This window comes from Anser cygnoides, chromosome 5 (assembly GCF_040182565.1).
Source record: "Anser cygnoides isolate HZ-2024a breed goose chromosome 5, Taihu_goose_T2T_genome, whole genome shotgun sequence".
Taxonomy (NCBI): Eukaryota; Metazoa; Chordata; class Aves; order Anseriformes; family Anatidae; genus Anser; species Anser cygnoides.
In genome coordinates this window covers 33,767,207-33,781,999 of record NC_089877.1, presented here as the reverse complement: position 1 = coordinate 33,781,999, position 14,793 = coordinate 33,767,207, and the positions used below count along the sequence as shown (strand labels likewise).

Below are 14,793 nucleotides of genomic sequence, written 5' to 3'. Positions count from 1 at the left end.
GTAAACAAGCCTACTGTAACAGCAAGAGTACTCAAACTCAGTTTTCAGTTTCAGTGCGGTGATGATTTGCCCTTTTTATCACACAACTGCAAGGAGAAACATTCCAGCCTGGGAGACTGAGTTGGCCACCAGCCACGTTTTGAATTAATTTGAACTTTTTCAGAGCAAAGAGTTCAACTTCTGGATGTGGCTGCATTATAGTAATCAAGTCCCAAGAGAATCCAGGCCAAATCTAATACACTGAGGCACAGTTTCACAGCAAGTTAAACGTGGCATTGGCAGCTATAACTACGTGGAACAGAAAATATACAACTTACTGTGCAACAAGTCAGCTTGGCAAGACGGCCTATTAACCAAAGACCGTTTAATCTCTTCTGTTTCAAACAGAAATTCCAAATTTTATGGGCTAAGTCGCCACGCAGGCTTTTAATAATCTGCATTCCCTTTATCATGAGAAACATCTGCAGGCCGGAAAATAAAAGAATAGCTGCTGCTGTCCTGCAGCCAAGCAGCCTCCTGGTGCGGTACCTGGCGGAGCTGCGGGAGCTGGGCCCCCCCTGGTGGACACCACTGGGTGGATGTGAAGGTGTCCCGGCCTCCTGCAGCGAAGGGACAGCGGGGTCTGTCTGCTGTCGTGGTCGCTCCTGTCAGCTCCATTTGCAGTTCAGCTGAGGCGTTTCTAAACTAGTCAGTTAAATGTCTTTAAGTGCCTTTCTCCCTCTCGTTCACCTCTGCTGGTGGCGCTCTCTGAGTAGTAAAGTCCTTTGGGTTGCTTCAGCTGGATATCGAAGGGCGGCACTCCAAATTACACCTGCCAATCTGTGGGTTCCTCCATAGCTTTCAGATCAAAACTTCCTCTTCCTCTTTTCCCATTAACCAGTTACAGCAAAGCCAAGACCAAACTGTTTTTATTTGATTCAATTTTGTTTTATGCTTATCTCAAATCTCTGTTTTATGCCTACAGTACCTGGAATTTCCAGGTATGCTCTAATATATTTGTTGGACAGGTGCAAACTGTAGTTTCAACGTTTTGTATGGTTGTCTTTCTAATGTTCTTCAATGCTTTAAAAAATAAATGTTTGAGGGGAAAACCCCTTTTATTTTTTCTTTTAGCTTTGTTCAGCTATTAATGAGTCTTACTTCCTTGAATAGCTCAGGCTCTTTCCCAATTTAATTGTGGAAGTCTTTATAGTGTGGGTTTGTCTATTAAACCAGAAAGAAAGCAAACTGTAATTGCAAAACCACAGAACTAACAAGATGATTCACAGGAACCAGTGGCACCTAGAACTACACTCAGCAGTTGTTTTGGTCAAGCACCATAGGATATTTAGTTGTGAAGGCAGGCAAACATACACCAGGAGAAATACTGGCTGGGGTTAACTGGAATTTTACAGTTCAGCTGATTTCACGCTCTCCTGAACCAGCATCTTTGTCACCGCTTTAAGACCAGAAAAAAAAAAAAAAAAAAAGGAAAAAACAACAACTTGAGCGCAACCCAGTCAACGTTATAAAATACACGATGGGTCTTATTAACAAGCAACAGTAGTTAGTGGGCAAAAACGCAACGCTGTACTACAGACTGAGGGGAGCAAGGCAGCGGCCTACAATGCCCTCAGGTGGCGGCCATACGCAGCGCCGCCCCGGCGCCGGGCAGGGGAAGGGGCAGGGAAATGGAGTCTCTGACAGCAGGGCGCCACGGACTACAAGTGCCACAGTGCACCGCGCGGCAGGTAGCCGCAGGTTGCTCCCGGCAGGCTCCGTGCGCTACCCTGGGTAATGTAGTTTATCTACTGATAGGCCCCCGGCAAGCTGGAGGCGGGGCTGGCGGCTCGGAGGACTACAACTCCCATCAGGCCGTGCGCCGCAGCGGGGCAGGAGGGCTGCTCCTGCGGCCGGTCGCCGCCGATAGTCGCGATTTGGGTGTCGTAGCGGGACGGCAGGGCCGGGTCTGTGCGCCATGGACAGCCGGTGCTACGGGTGTGCGCGCAAGTTCGGCGTCTTCAAGAAGGAGGCAAGTCCCTGCCGCGCGTCCCTCGCTGTGTCGCGACAAGCAGGCTGCCGTCAGGTGTCGCCCGCCCGGTCCCGAGGTCCCGCCTTGTCGCGAGGGTCTGGTGGGGAGGAGGTGAAAAAGTTACAGCCGGCCTCCCCTGGCAGCGGGGGCACCTCGCGGCACCGTCCCAAGCAAACACCAGCCTGACCCAGCTCTGCCTGTGGTGCTCCGCGTCCAGGTGACGGAGCCCCGCCCTGCGGGCTGCCTGTTAAACACAGAGTAATTAATTAATTAATTAATTAATAACAGCATTTTGTGTCCCCGCAGTGCGGCTGTGCGAGCTGCGGCCGGGCCTTCTGCTCCAGCTGCCTCAGCTTCAGCGCCGCCGTGCCCCGCTGTGGAGGTGGCCAGCAGAAGGTGTGCAAGCAGTGCCACGGAAAGCTGACGGGGTAAGGCGGGGGGAGGCCTTCCCCCGACGGCGTTCTGCGATCCGGTGTTGCGTTGCGGGTTTCTGAGGGGGAGCCGTGCCTTGTACATGCGCAGGCACGCTGCCTGTGCCGTGGATTTCTAAGCCCCACCATAGCCGAACTGCTGTTAGGTGAGCTGTTCAGCCCAGAGACACGAACCACGGTTTGTGAGGCTGTTCTCTGTGGTGTCAGCATAGCCTGAAAGAACCACATTTAAATCTTCATGGATGGACCCTGAATATCTATAGGTGTCCTAGCTAGAAGAGACCAGGTTACGCACCACCGTGTGTTTGCCCACCCTTTTAAAAGGGAAGCCTTTTCAGAACTGTCGTCGTTCAGCAGCCTAACAATATTATCCAAGTATTACCTCTGAACAAACAGCATCTCAGCTACTCATTTTTGAGAGGTCCCTGCTATGTGTAGCCTGAAAACTTAAGTTTTGTAACATAAAATTGGTTTGCTTCTAAAAGAAAACAAGAATGCGTATATAACCCATAGATTGTGTGCTGAAAACAAATTAATTCAGTAACAGTATTGATCACACATATGAACAAGTAACACAAGACCACAAAAGTACATGAGAACCCCTCTCTTTACCAATTCCTCCATGTTCTCTTCCTTTTGCATTTCTTTTACCTCCCTTTCCTGCTTTTCTGCTATAGCAAGGAATTTACACCAGCAAGCAGGGAATTTTCTTGTTTTGCAGTCTAAACAAGAGCCTTGTATTGCACAGGTCTTTACTGCAAAAGCACTGGCTTGTGAAAATAGCATGAGCTGTTGATATCAGGTGCAAATACAGTATTCACAGTATTCCAGCTCTTAAAATTTCTGACTTCCCTTACTCCAAAGCTATTTAGAAAACAGCTCAGTCTTTTCCCATGTCTCTCTTGTTGATTTTTTCCTTGTCTGTTTAATGTCAGTACTATAGAGTTACAACAGAAAAAAACTGTTGTCTGAGTGAATATCTGGTAGATAATATGCATAGACTGCAGTTCTGTAGGCTGCGCGGACTGAAGTTCTTCATGCAAACAGCTTTCACAACTGACACCTTGGAGCTGGAAAGTGGTCCAGTAAAGACATTGCGTTTGTTGTTATACAGGCCTTAGCACAGATGTGTTTGTAGCTGTGCCTTCTAAGAATAAATAAAATATGCTGCCCTTTGTAAGCGTGTAGTTTAGCAGGTCAGCGTGAACACAGAGAGAACACAGTTACTCAAGACATGATTGTGTTGTGCAGTGTTCAAGTGTCCTAGAAGATGTCATCTGTCATCGTGATACTAGTGGTTACATAATCATTTTTGTAATGTTTTATTTAGCTTATGCATTATATAATTCTGTTTGTTGCATGCCACAACCCCTTTCAGAGAGTTGTACACTTTGGAAGCTAATTACGCTGGGAGGCTCACCTAACTGCTCGCTCTCTGCTTGCTGAACTGGGATATGCGTGCTCTGAAAGATGAGGGTATTTCAGCCCTGCCTGGTGTCTGTATTAAACAATTCTTTGTTCAGATGCAAAACGTCAGGAACAAAGGACTAGAAGTGAAGTTCCATGCTGTCCAAAGCAGCTATATCATCTTAATGTCTTTCACCAGCTAATCATTCCCCATATTAATGAGGTTATGAACGGGACTGTACCAGGAGGTCAGTAAACATGTATACCGATCCCTCTTGGATTCAGAGAATAGATGATTGAAGCATATGGCGAAGCCTTGAATTCAGAGATGTCAATGATTTTGTCTTTCAGACAGGAACCTCAGAACAGTTCAGCAAAATGGTCGCCACCAGAAAACTACAAAAAGTGAGTTGCACTTGCCAGTCACACAGTTGTTTCTGCTGTAGAGTAATCGCAGAATGGTTAAGGTTGGAAGGGACCTCCAGAGATCATCTAGTCCAAGCGCCCTGCTCAAGCAGGGTCACCTAGATCATGTTCCAGGCCCTTTCATATTTCCCCATAGAGACCACCAAAAGTGGGGGGGGATTGTGTTGTGACGTGGGTGTTCACTTGATCAGAATTAGTTTAAAGATGGGCCTTTTGCTTTGTTGTTTGTTTCTTTTGTTGTGAAGGATATAGGGGACTCTTTTTACTTTTGAATAGACTCAAGAACAGCAGCCTGCCAGTATTTATCTGTGACTGGTTGTGCTTGGCTTGGAAACAGGAGCCTGGTGGTGAAATGTTCCCTGTCTCCTCAGAAATAGTGCCATGCCTACTACATTTATGAGCTATGGTTTGCCTTACCCTTGGCAGTACCTCGTTGTGCCAGGATGGGAGAGCCTGGTACAGGAATGAGCAGTTTCCATTCTCTTTTACATTGACATTCTTCACCTAGCCTGTTGGGCTCACAGAGAGTGTTTTCATATCTTAGGATTTAAACTCCCCTCTTTTCAATTGTGTTTTTTTCCATCCTTGTCACAGGCGTGTAGCAGCTTTTGAGGCTAAGCAAATGAAAGGAAAACAGAAGGCAGCTGCCAAATCCCCAGGTCAAGCTGACTCCAGATACCAGGGGCTCTCAAAAGAGGATAGAGCTATTGCAGAGAGACTGCAGAAGCTCAGAGAGGAAAGGAAACCCAGTAAGTTTTGAAGAGCACTGGAGATTCCCTGGGTGGGAATGCTGCTACTTGGTAAGCGTGGAACCAGGAGGGAGAGGGAAGTACTGGACACTCAGTGTCTGTCTTTTTAGGGAATTGAAGGGTTAAATATGATCAGAGCAGCCACATCTTGCTGCCACAGTGGCCAGGTTCCACAGTGGTTTTAATTTTTCACTTTGATTTTGTTCTTTGGGGCTTCTCTTGAAACTGCTTCTCAGTTTTGGGGCAGTATCTTACCCGTGAAATCACTTTCTTGTTTTCCATTGTTTGGGGTAAAAGTCTGTGTCAAACACAGTAGCAGCAGAATGAAATGAGTTATTTTTGGCCAAACCATTTTGCAGAAGTTTTCCTGTGGGTCATTGTGCTGGACCACTGTGGTACCAGTCTCTGTGGGATTATGTTCTGGCCAGCCTTGCCTCACAGAGGACAAAAAGGGACTCTGATCCCAGTCTACAATGGTCAGATCTGGGGCTGCCTCAGCGGGGTGCTTGTGGGAGAATAAACTTTTTAAAATGCTACATGGTCTCTAGAAGGGAAAGAAAAACTGCAAAGTGGTTACCTTGTTGCATAGGGGATTTTTTCAGCCTGATAGGCCTAGGGTTATGTTAAAGAGTGTGGGAGCAATGGACTGTACTGCCTAAATGGCACACATTTCTCTGCCTGTCCATGGTATCCCTAGTCAGCTGATTGCCAAATTAGGTTACAGTAACAATGGTCTCCTGGCTGGAATATAAAACGTGGAGGAGGCAGTGACTTGGGAGAAAAGGGTAGCGGTTAGCATTAGGGTAGTTTCTGAGTCGTTGCTGTATAATTCCTCCTTCAGATCAGGGGCTGAGGGAGGTTTTTGCTCTGGTGTTCAAAGCCTGATTCCAGAACAAAATACAATCTTACTGAAAACAAACGGCTTCAAGTTTTTTCTTAACAGAATAACCCCCTACCTTGGGTTATTCTGAATTGCAGAGTCCATTCCTTCTCAGGCTGAGATCGAAGCTAGGTTGGCTGCACTGAAGGAGGATTACCGGGGACCTGTTCCATCCATGCAGGAAATGGAGGACCGGTTGGCTGTCCTGCAAGGGAGACGTCCTCCTTCCCAGGCTCCCAGACCAGTAAGCTCCCCCATTTGTTTGGCCAGCAGTGTATTCTGAGCTGGCACAGTAATTCTTGTGTCCCAGCATGTTAGTCTTTCTTTGCCCTTCAGCTTTTTTGTGTCCAGGTAGCTCATTTTGCATCATTGCTTCAGTAGCAAATGGCTAACTTTTACCAGTATGCTGAATCAATTTCAGTGCTATATGTTCCTTTGCTTTTATGTCAAATATAGTTCATGTGTTGTTTTTAACAATAGATGCTAGCCTTTTTCTTCTCAACCCATTTGTGTACCTAAGTGGCGCGATATCTTTTCAAAGCTGTTTATTAGTGGTTTTGGGCTTATCCATCCTGCCTTCTAGTTGTATCTCACAGTTGTTACTGTATCCCTTCTGAAGAAAATCCTGTTAATTATTCCAGAAATTGAAGCCCAGAGAGGTAAAGTGATTAGCCTGAGACCGAAGAGGAAGGAGTTGGATTTCTGCCTTCAGGGCTTATATGAATGATCTTGTCCCTGATAAATTGTTTCCTCATGCTCCTTTTTCAGCAGTGCTGCACATGCAGCTGTTCTCTTAGACCTCAGTGGGGCTGGTGGTTGGCACTGTTGAGAATGGGACCGTTTTTACTTTGGAGGTAGTGACAGAGCTGGGGCTGGGTTTCAGCAGCATCTACTCCTATATATTCAGCACCTCCTTGCCCTGTTTAGGTGATTACATTTAGAGTTGTGGGCATTCAACAGCTCTGAGAATGAAGCCTTGAAAGTCTTGCATCAGATACCCATAAGCTGAGGCTCACAAAATCAGTAGATGCATCTTTTTATGCTGATTCTGCGTGGGATTGTATTGCTATCTGACTTTTCCATTGTTTGAGTAAGCTACTTTCCTCTCATTTGCTTTCTACCATGCCCTCCTTGTTTCTCAGGTACATCGACCCCCTGATACCAGAAGTCTGACACAGCAAACAGATGACCTGTTAACTCAGCTGGCTGAGGAAGTTGCCATTGATGAGCATTACAGTCCAGGAGCCCAGCCTCAAGGTATCTATTTTGGATTCCAAAGATCTATTTCCTTCTATTAATATATGTGCTATAGTGAGCAGGGAATATGTGTTGCCCTGTTTAGCTCACTTGTGTCCAGTTCATATCTTCCCCCTTATGACTCCCACGTTGACTAAGAACAGCCATCCAGCTCCATACTGGGTCTCATCATCTTTGCTTGAGAGATGGTTCCATTTTCTCAGGGTTGTATTACTCAGATTGTTTGTCTGTTTCTGTAAGGCCACACTTCCTAGGGAGGAGCTGTTGCTACTCCTAATATGCCTGTGCTCTGTTGTAAAACATCAGAATCTGGGATACCATTACCTTTCCAGCTGCAGTGCTTTCTCTGTAATCTCCCTGTAAAGTGCAGATTAGCTCACTTTCTTTTCTTCACGTACAGTGTGGATCCGGTTGTGTCATGCCTTCTCCCATTATTACCTGGATTAATGGAGAGCTTCAAGCTTCTCCCATGCTGTCTGTTGCTTTAGTGATGTTGGCTGTACCCAAGGAACACTGCTGCTGAGTCACCAGCACATTCTTTCTGCCTGTCTGTTTGCAGCTGCTAGTAGCCAAAACTTGAATGACCTAAATCGGGAAAGTGAAGATTATGCTTGCCATGCAAGTCTGGACCCAAAACAGCTAGAGGAAGAGAAGAATAAACTTCTGGCAGAGGCTGCTGCTGAGCTGCGAGATGAAAACACTAGGCAGGAAAAGATCTTAGAAGTTGCAAAGAGATTGGCAGTGCTCAGAGGTCAGGACCCAGAGAAAGGTGGGTAGCAGAGGAGAATACAGTCCCAAGAGAAGGACCAGGTTCCTGTGTCAGAGTAATTTCTCTTCTGAGAGGCTTTTATCCATTGAATTCATCTGTTCTTAAAGAAACAGACTGTTTTTGTTGCCTGTAAAGTAGTAAAGATTCATTCATCATGAAATCAGTATTAAAGATCTTAGCCTTAGCATCTTAACCTCAACTAAGACATCGAGGCTGGAACTGTAAGGATGGCCTGCTTTGTCTTGTATTCTTTGAGATAACTCTTGCATGCTCTGTCTCTCATTCGTGCAGTTACATTGGAATCTTATAAACTCCCTGACAGTGATGAAGAATTGGATGAGGAGGAAGCCATTCGGAGAGTGCTAAAACAGGTCAGAAGTGGCACCTGTGGCCTTGTTTATCTTCCTGTCAATCATTCCTGGTGTGTTTTTTTTTTTTTAACCTAGTGAGCATGCAAATTGTGTTTTTCTGTTCCTGGAGAGAGTCTCATTCCTTCCCCTCCTAGTGCTTTTCCAATGCTAGCTCCCATGCAGCGATTCAGCTACAGGAGATAGAAGACTTTTCTACCAGTCTTTTAAAGTTCTCTTTTTCATTCGTTGTTAGTGTCTCTTGTAGTGTGTGTCTTCTCTCCAGCCCTGCTCCCACTCTGCTTGTACTTCCTTACTTTGTTTTGTTTTTTTTCCCCCACCCAGCTAGAACATGGATGATGAGATGTGGGCTGTTTAGCACAGCTTATGCCTCCATTTCTGTCTAAAATGTCTGTGAATTATTTTGCAGGCAGACATGAACTTTCTGTGCTCATGTTCCTGGCTGATGACACAGACCACACGTATGGTTAGCATGACGTTGAGCATCTGCTGATAGCTGCACTGCAAAGCAGAGTATATTAGTTTAGGGCCCCTGCTGTCACACTAACTGTTCACAATGTACACGCGGTATTCAGAGTGCAAGTAGAGCAAGCTCACAGCTGTCCAGAGAACACCAGACCGATGTGTTCAGTCATCTCCAGTTACTGCACGGGGGCAAGGAGAAGGGAGGGAGGTTTAGAGTCTAGAATGGGACTCCTGATTGTATTCGAAACAAGAGGCTTCTTTCTTTCTGTTACAACTAGCTCACAGAGGAAGTGGCCCTGGATGAAGCAAGTGGATTCAACATTCCTCCAGATCAGACCACCCAGCCAGGACCCTCACAACAGAACCTGTATAAGAAAACAAAGCAAAAGGTCAGTGGACTGGTCAGGATCTCTTGAAATGATGTGCTCTGGGGTCCCAGGAGAGTACAGCTCTGCAGCAAAAGTTTGATGTAGCCTAGGCTCAGTGCAGTGAAGGGAGGAAAAAAACAAAACAAACAAAAACAGCTTCTCCAAGGCAGACAAGCTGAGAAATCAAACATCTCAGGGGCGTCTGCATGGCTGACCAACCCTGAGCACAGCTGTGACTCATCCTTGCACTTTTAAAAGAAATTACTCACACCCTGGAATCCAATTCCTTTCAGGCTGGCTTTCTGCTGAATGGGATAGTGTCCTCTAAACCCAGAGAAGTCAATCAAAATCAGCCTGCCAGAGTGGATATCAGAAAAGGGATTTTTAACTCACCCATATAATTAGACCAAGAAGGCCATGGTCTAGTAGCATAGAGCCTGGAACAGGGTAAGTGGGAGGTTTGCCATTGCTTTCAGCATGTGCAGAATAGACTCTAGATAGTAATTGACCTTCTGTGTTCTCTTGAAACGTCAGGGGAAGGGATTAGCAACAAGATACCCTACACTCAGAATGGATTCCAGTCTGTTATGGAAGTACGTACACCTTCTCTAATGTATATGATGAGAATTAAATGGACCTGTGAGTCACAGACACCTGACAGTTCTGTCCCTGGTGGAAGAAATTATTTAATTGTAAGCATTGTTGCAAACAACCATCTCATAGGTATGCCAGCCACCTTGCACTTTTGGAATCACTGTTGTAAAAGCTAGTGCTATCTTACTGCTATTGTGTTAGGAAGCTGCCTTTGCCAGTGTTCAGGTGCTGTGTTTTGGTGTGCATATGGCTGTTCAGTTCTACAAAGTCTCTGTAAAGCACAAGGAGACAATGGATGACCTCGTGGATATGGTCCAGATTGTGATTTCAAAAGACCTTTTTGGCCCAACCTCAGGTGCAAATCAGTGGTAGGGGTATTTTGGCAAATCACTTTCTTTGTCCCTAAGTTTTCTTTCTGTAACATGGAGAAAATTGAAACCTCCATTTTTCCCACCTTCCCACAGCAGGAATTGTCTGTTACTTGGTATTGCTGTTGTGTCTCCCAGAAGATCTGGGCTTCAACCTTTAACACAGTCCAGGCGATGTGGGTGTGTGTTGCTGTAGACACTGAATTGAGGGTGTTTACCTTCCAGGCAATACAAACTCATAAGCAAATGCTAGTAGTATCTTGGGTGTTTATTTAACAGTCTAGATACGTACATACATGCATATGGAGCCTATCCTTGAGCTCTGGGCAAGTTCAAGTTCATCTTGACTTAGGATCAACTGAGAGTGAACATCCTTGGGCTATTTGATTTGCCACTGTGGCCATCATGCATTACAATGGAAGTACTGTATCTGTATTGTGTCTGCTGCGGTTTGAATTCCGTGTCTGTTTTCTTTGTGAATTAGAGCCAGACTCCAACCAACACAGCTCTTACCAAGACAGATGACAGTGATGAGGATGAATTACCCTGGTGCTGTATCTGCAACGAAGATGCTACTTTGCGTTGCCATGGCTGCGATGGGGATCTCTACTGCCAGCGCTGTTTTCGGTAAGTCTTGCAATCCCTCTCTATCTGAGGGGCAGGTCACAGGTAAGCTTCGCCACTTTTTTTTGTTCTTCCTGTTGGGCAGAAGAACAGAAAGTAGGAAGGAAGATTCGAAGAACCCAGGTCTGAGCTGAATGACCAGTAGTTACCCCAGGCCACGGGGACTAAACTGGCCCTGGGCAGCAATGCTCTGTCTGTTCTGCTCCAGCGCATGTTTGGGCACATTGTTTGGCCGATCTCTGGAGCAGCTGATGTGCGTGGGATGGGATAAGTGAGACCATTGTTTAGTGACTTCTGCGACTTTTTAATGACATTGATGAGTAATCTAGGCTGGATTCTCACAAGAGGGGAGATCAGACAGTATAAATTTCTGAGGATTTTCTTAGGTTGAGACCCTGAAGTCTTAAACCATATTTAAAATGTCAGGTTGTTGAAATATATGGAGAAACTTCTCTTCCTCAGTTGGGCCTAAACACCCCTAACTTGATTTTTGACAAAATGTTGCTGTCTCAGATTTGGAGGGTTAATTCCCTTGAATACAAAGTTATTCATCACAGCCTGAGTGGCTTCTCTTTTTTTATGCCTTGAAAGTATTGAGTAGTTGGCTGTGTTCTCATTACTTCTGGATGACATTTAGATAGCAAGATGTTAAGGATCTGGTTGGGAAAGTAAGGGATGCTTTTATGTGTATTCTCTCATTTCCTGCAAAGGGGTTTTATAGAGAGATGAGAATGGAAAACTTACTAAAATGGTAAGTAAACATACAACTGGCAATGTCAGATGACTTAAAAACAAAACAAGCAAACAAATTTCAGCCAAACGTCTATAAAAGCAGAACCAGCGGTGTGTTAGGTGAGTGAGTGTATCAGTCGTATGCTGGAGATGCAAGCTTGTGTCTTACTCGCCACTGCCTGCTTCTCAACATGGTTAAGACGGCTGCCAGTACACTGCATTTTAGCCATGACAGTTATTTTTCAGAGCTCTATGGAGCAGACTGTCATTTTGGCTGTTGTCATAGGAGTTGCTAACATGCCTGTGAATCACAAACATGGTGCTGAAAGTAAGCCACAAATTACTGGAATCTCTCAAAGAGGGAAGGAGGCAGAGAGGACTTCTGTCATTTCCCATACCAGCAGGCAAGGATGAACAGAGCTTTTCATAACGTACATCAGAGGCTTCTGCTCCAAATGTCTCAAGTAACCAGTCCACGTGACTGCAAGTGGGGTCCTATCAGTTAGGCCTTGGGATAGGTTTCTTATAGGGCAGCTAGGAGGCATCCTGTGCAGTGATTAAAGGTGAGTTTTCCTGCCTGGGTGTTTACTGCTAACTGCAGTTTGTGTTTGCTTCTTAGGGAAGGCCACGATGAGTTTGACCTGAAGGACCACCACACTTCCTGCTATCATCTTCCTCGCAAGTAGAGGTGATCACATTCTTCATGGGCAGAAAAGGAGATGGAGAACGGGAAAAGAGGGAGTCGGCCAGAGGGGAAGACGCCAACTGGATTTGCAGCCAAAATGGGTGATGTTTTGGACAGTAAAAGGATGTGCTGTAATCTGAGAGAGGCTTGGAGGGCGTGTATCGTTGTCCTCACAAACGCAACCAGAAAAGTGCTGGGTTTGCCATGCCTGTTTGGGATAAATAAGGACTTGATGTGAGGAGGTGGATATGCATCTATATATTTATAGATAAAGTAAGGCGATGTGGGTAGCAGTAAAGATGTATGGTTAAGGCAGTGCTGGCTGATAAGTAACTTCCTGCTTTTGCTAACTTACACATTGGTTCACAAGGCAGCAAAGCACTTTGCACTAAGAAACTGTCTACATCGTGGTCGTGTGTGATGAGAATTTCCAAAACATAATAAAAACTATTTACAGAGGCCTGTGTTTAAAGTCTCAACTGGGAATGCTTGATAGTTCTTTACAAAGTGTCACCCTCCTGTGATATCTCAGTCCTTCTGTCAAGCGGCTCAGGGGAAGATAGTGAGGATCATGAAGTCACAAAAAATGTTTCTGTGGTGTTGCTGGGAAGGTGCAGAGGAGTTACGGTTACTCTGCCTTGATGAGCAGTGTTGCTCCTGTACTTGAAATGAAGGATGCTTTGTAAAGGTAATCTGCTCCAAATGCACTGCATGGTGATCTGCAGTGGCAGTGCCTAAATTCCACATTATCTGTTAGCATGTTAGTCTGGAAGAGTTGCGTGTTAATATTAAGGTGGGGCTTGGCTCTATTGGTCCCCTGATAGAATAAAGATGCTATTTGTATGATGCTGTTTATGTGGCTATGAGAGAAACTCAGTTTAGTTTCCTTATATCCCTCCTTGGAGATAGTTCAGATGCACATGACACATGCCAGTGGCTACAGCACCCAGAATTGCTTGAAATACCTGACTAAACTTTCCTGAAGTCAGCTGTAATTGGTATGGGCTCTTCCCAGGACTATAATGTGACTTCTGAGACAGCTGTCTAAGGTTGACAAATTCTAGGAGTGTCAAAAAAAATTTAAAAAAAAAAAAATCAAGGATTTGCCTTTGACAGAGTTTCCAGTGAATCTTGCCTGTCTGGTTTGACATCGCCACTCCCAGCTGTCTGCCCTGCCCTGTGCTGAAGGTCACTGCCTCTGTAGGTGAGGTGAAAAAACAGTATTTGCCTGCACTGCAGCCACCCCTGCTCAGAGCACTGTAAATACTTTAAACTACCTCTGAAGGTGGGCTTATGTTGGGCTGGATCAGGTGCTTCAGGAGTAACACATACCAGACAATGTGGAATAGTAATACTGCAGGTTGACCCAGCAAGAATTGCTGGTGTGTATGTCAGCACTGTCAAAACCCTTTGTTAGAAAAGGGTAGCAAAACCTGACTCTTGTGGAGGATGTTCTTTCCCCTAAGAGTCCTTGCTTCAAAAGTGCCTGTCTGTCCATCCTCCCAAAGTGACAGGAAAACTACTGAATTCCGATGTAAGAGTTTACAATGAGTCCTGTGTTACACAAGATTTAAGTAGATAGTTACTGACCTGAGGGGTTTGCAGTCTTAAAAATGAAAACAAAATGCAGTTCTAGCTTTGTATTGTTGTGGGAATGATGCTTCATTTTTATTTGACCAGGATAATTAGTCTGTCTAAAAATTCTGTCTTAGATTTAGGCAAAACACAAAGTATTTAACCTGTACAGAAGAAGATGCAAATACCTGGTCTTATATCCCATCTAAGGCTGATCCACTCCCTTGGGCTTCAACGTGGGTCCCCCAGCTTTTGCTTCATCAGCAACAACAAAACTTTGAGCTCCTTGTGCAGTTAGGCAGCCTCAGTCCTGTGAACCCTGCCCTGTGCGCAACAGTAGTAAAGCAGCAGTTTACAGCCTGAAGCAGCTTATTTAATTTCCTGGATTTGTTTCTGTGGGTTCATCCCAAGAAATCCAGAAATGCACCCAACCCAGTACCTGAAATAGAACTTAGTCATACGTGGAAGACTCTCTTCAGTCATACACACGCATGCTGACTCTTTCGCTGCACTAATGGACATTTTTGTGGCTGCTGAGCTTTCTGCGTGTAATTGGCCATTTTAATGGCAGCCCAATCACTTTCCCCTTGAAAAGCCATTCCCACTGTAGCCCTCTTGTCCCTCTTACATGGGAGGTCACTGAGACACGAGCTGTCTCAGTCAGCTGTCTGCAGGCAGCAAACCTAGCTGAATCTGTTGTGAAAGAGGAATGTTGTGTGACCTTTAACTGGGCACAGTTACCTAGTAAAGGTGTACTGGGTACTTTCCTTCTATCTTTGTAGCATGCCATGAGGGCACAAGAAGATTTTCTTTTATTCTCAAAATGTTTTGTATGTGAACTATCAAAAGTAGGTTCCTCCCCAACAAGAACTCAAAGTAATGGTAACAAATGAAGTTGAACTCAAATTAGCTTACAGAGGGAGGTCTCAGTTAAGCTTCATTAACTTGCAATTGCTGTAGTTTGTGAACGTGCACATTGTCTTAACTGCTGTAACAAGTGTGAAATGTAGCAGGCTGAATATTTTTAAAGGGAATGTAAGTGTTGCTCATAATAAAGGAAAATTGATTTGAAGGTTATATTGTA

General features: G+C 45.1%; 1 protein-coding gene across 2 annotated transcripts; it reads left to right on the top strand.

Annotated features, from left to right (window-relative positions):
* Positions 1-1,672: 1,672 nt before the first annotated feature.
* On the top strand, positions 1,673-14,786 carry ZFYVE19 (zinc finger FYVE-type containing 19). 2 transcript variants are annotated; one of them, XM_013192664.3, is made up of 11 exons: positions 1,811-2,011; positions 2,318-2,439; positions 4,201-4,254; positions 4,870-5,024; positions 6,003-6,148; positions 7,047-7,161; positions 7,721-7,930; positions 8,222-8,301; positions 9,042-9,152; positions 10,578-10,720; positions 12,069-14,786. In XM_013192664.3, exons 1-11 carry the CDS (start codon positions 1,958-1,960, stop codon positions 12,133-12,135), a joined length of 1,257 nt encoding a protein of 418 aa, XP_013048118.2. In that variant the 5' UTR covers positions 1,811-1,957; the 3' UTR covers positions 12,136-14,786. The 2 variants fall into 2 exon arrangements, with proteins under 2 accessions (XP_047921059.2, XP_013048118.2); XM_048065102.2 differs by lacking the exons at positions 10,578-10,720; positions 12,069-14,786 and adding an exon at positions 9,425-9,744 and having other exon boundaries at positions 1,673-2,011.
* Positions 14,787-14,793: the final 7 nt, after the last annotated feature.

Bases quoted from the DNA above. Each gene is read 5' to 3' on its own strand.
- ZFYVE19 (XM_013192664.3), top strand. From the start codon at position 1,958: ATGGACAGCCGGTGCTACGGGTGTGCGCGCAAGTTCGGCGTCTTCAAG. The intron at 5,025-6,002 runs GTAAGTTTTGAA...TCTGAATTGCAG, and splicing joins CAGAGAGGAAAGGAAACCCA to AGTCCATTCCTTCTCAGGCT. The intron at 6,149-7,046 runs GTAAGCTCCCCC...CTTGTTTCTCAG, and splicing joins CTTCCCAGGCTCCCAGACCA to GTACATCGACCCCCTGATAC.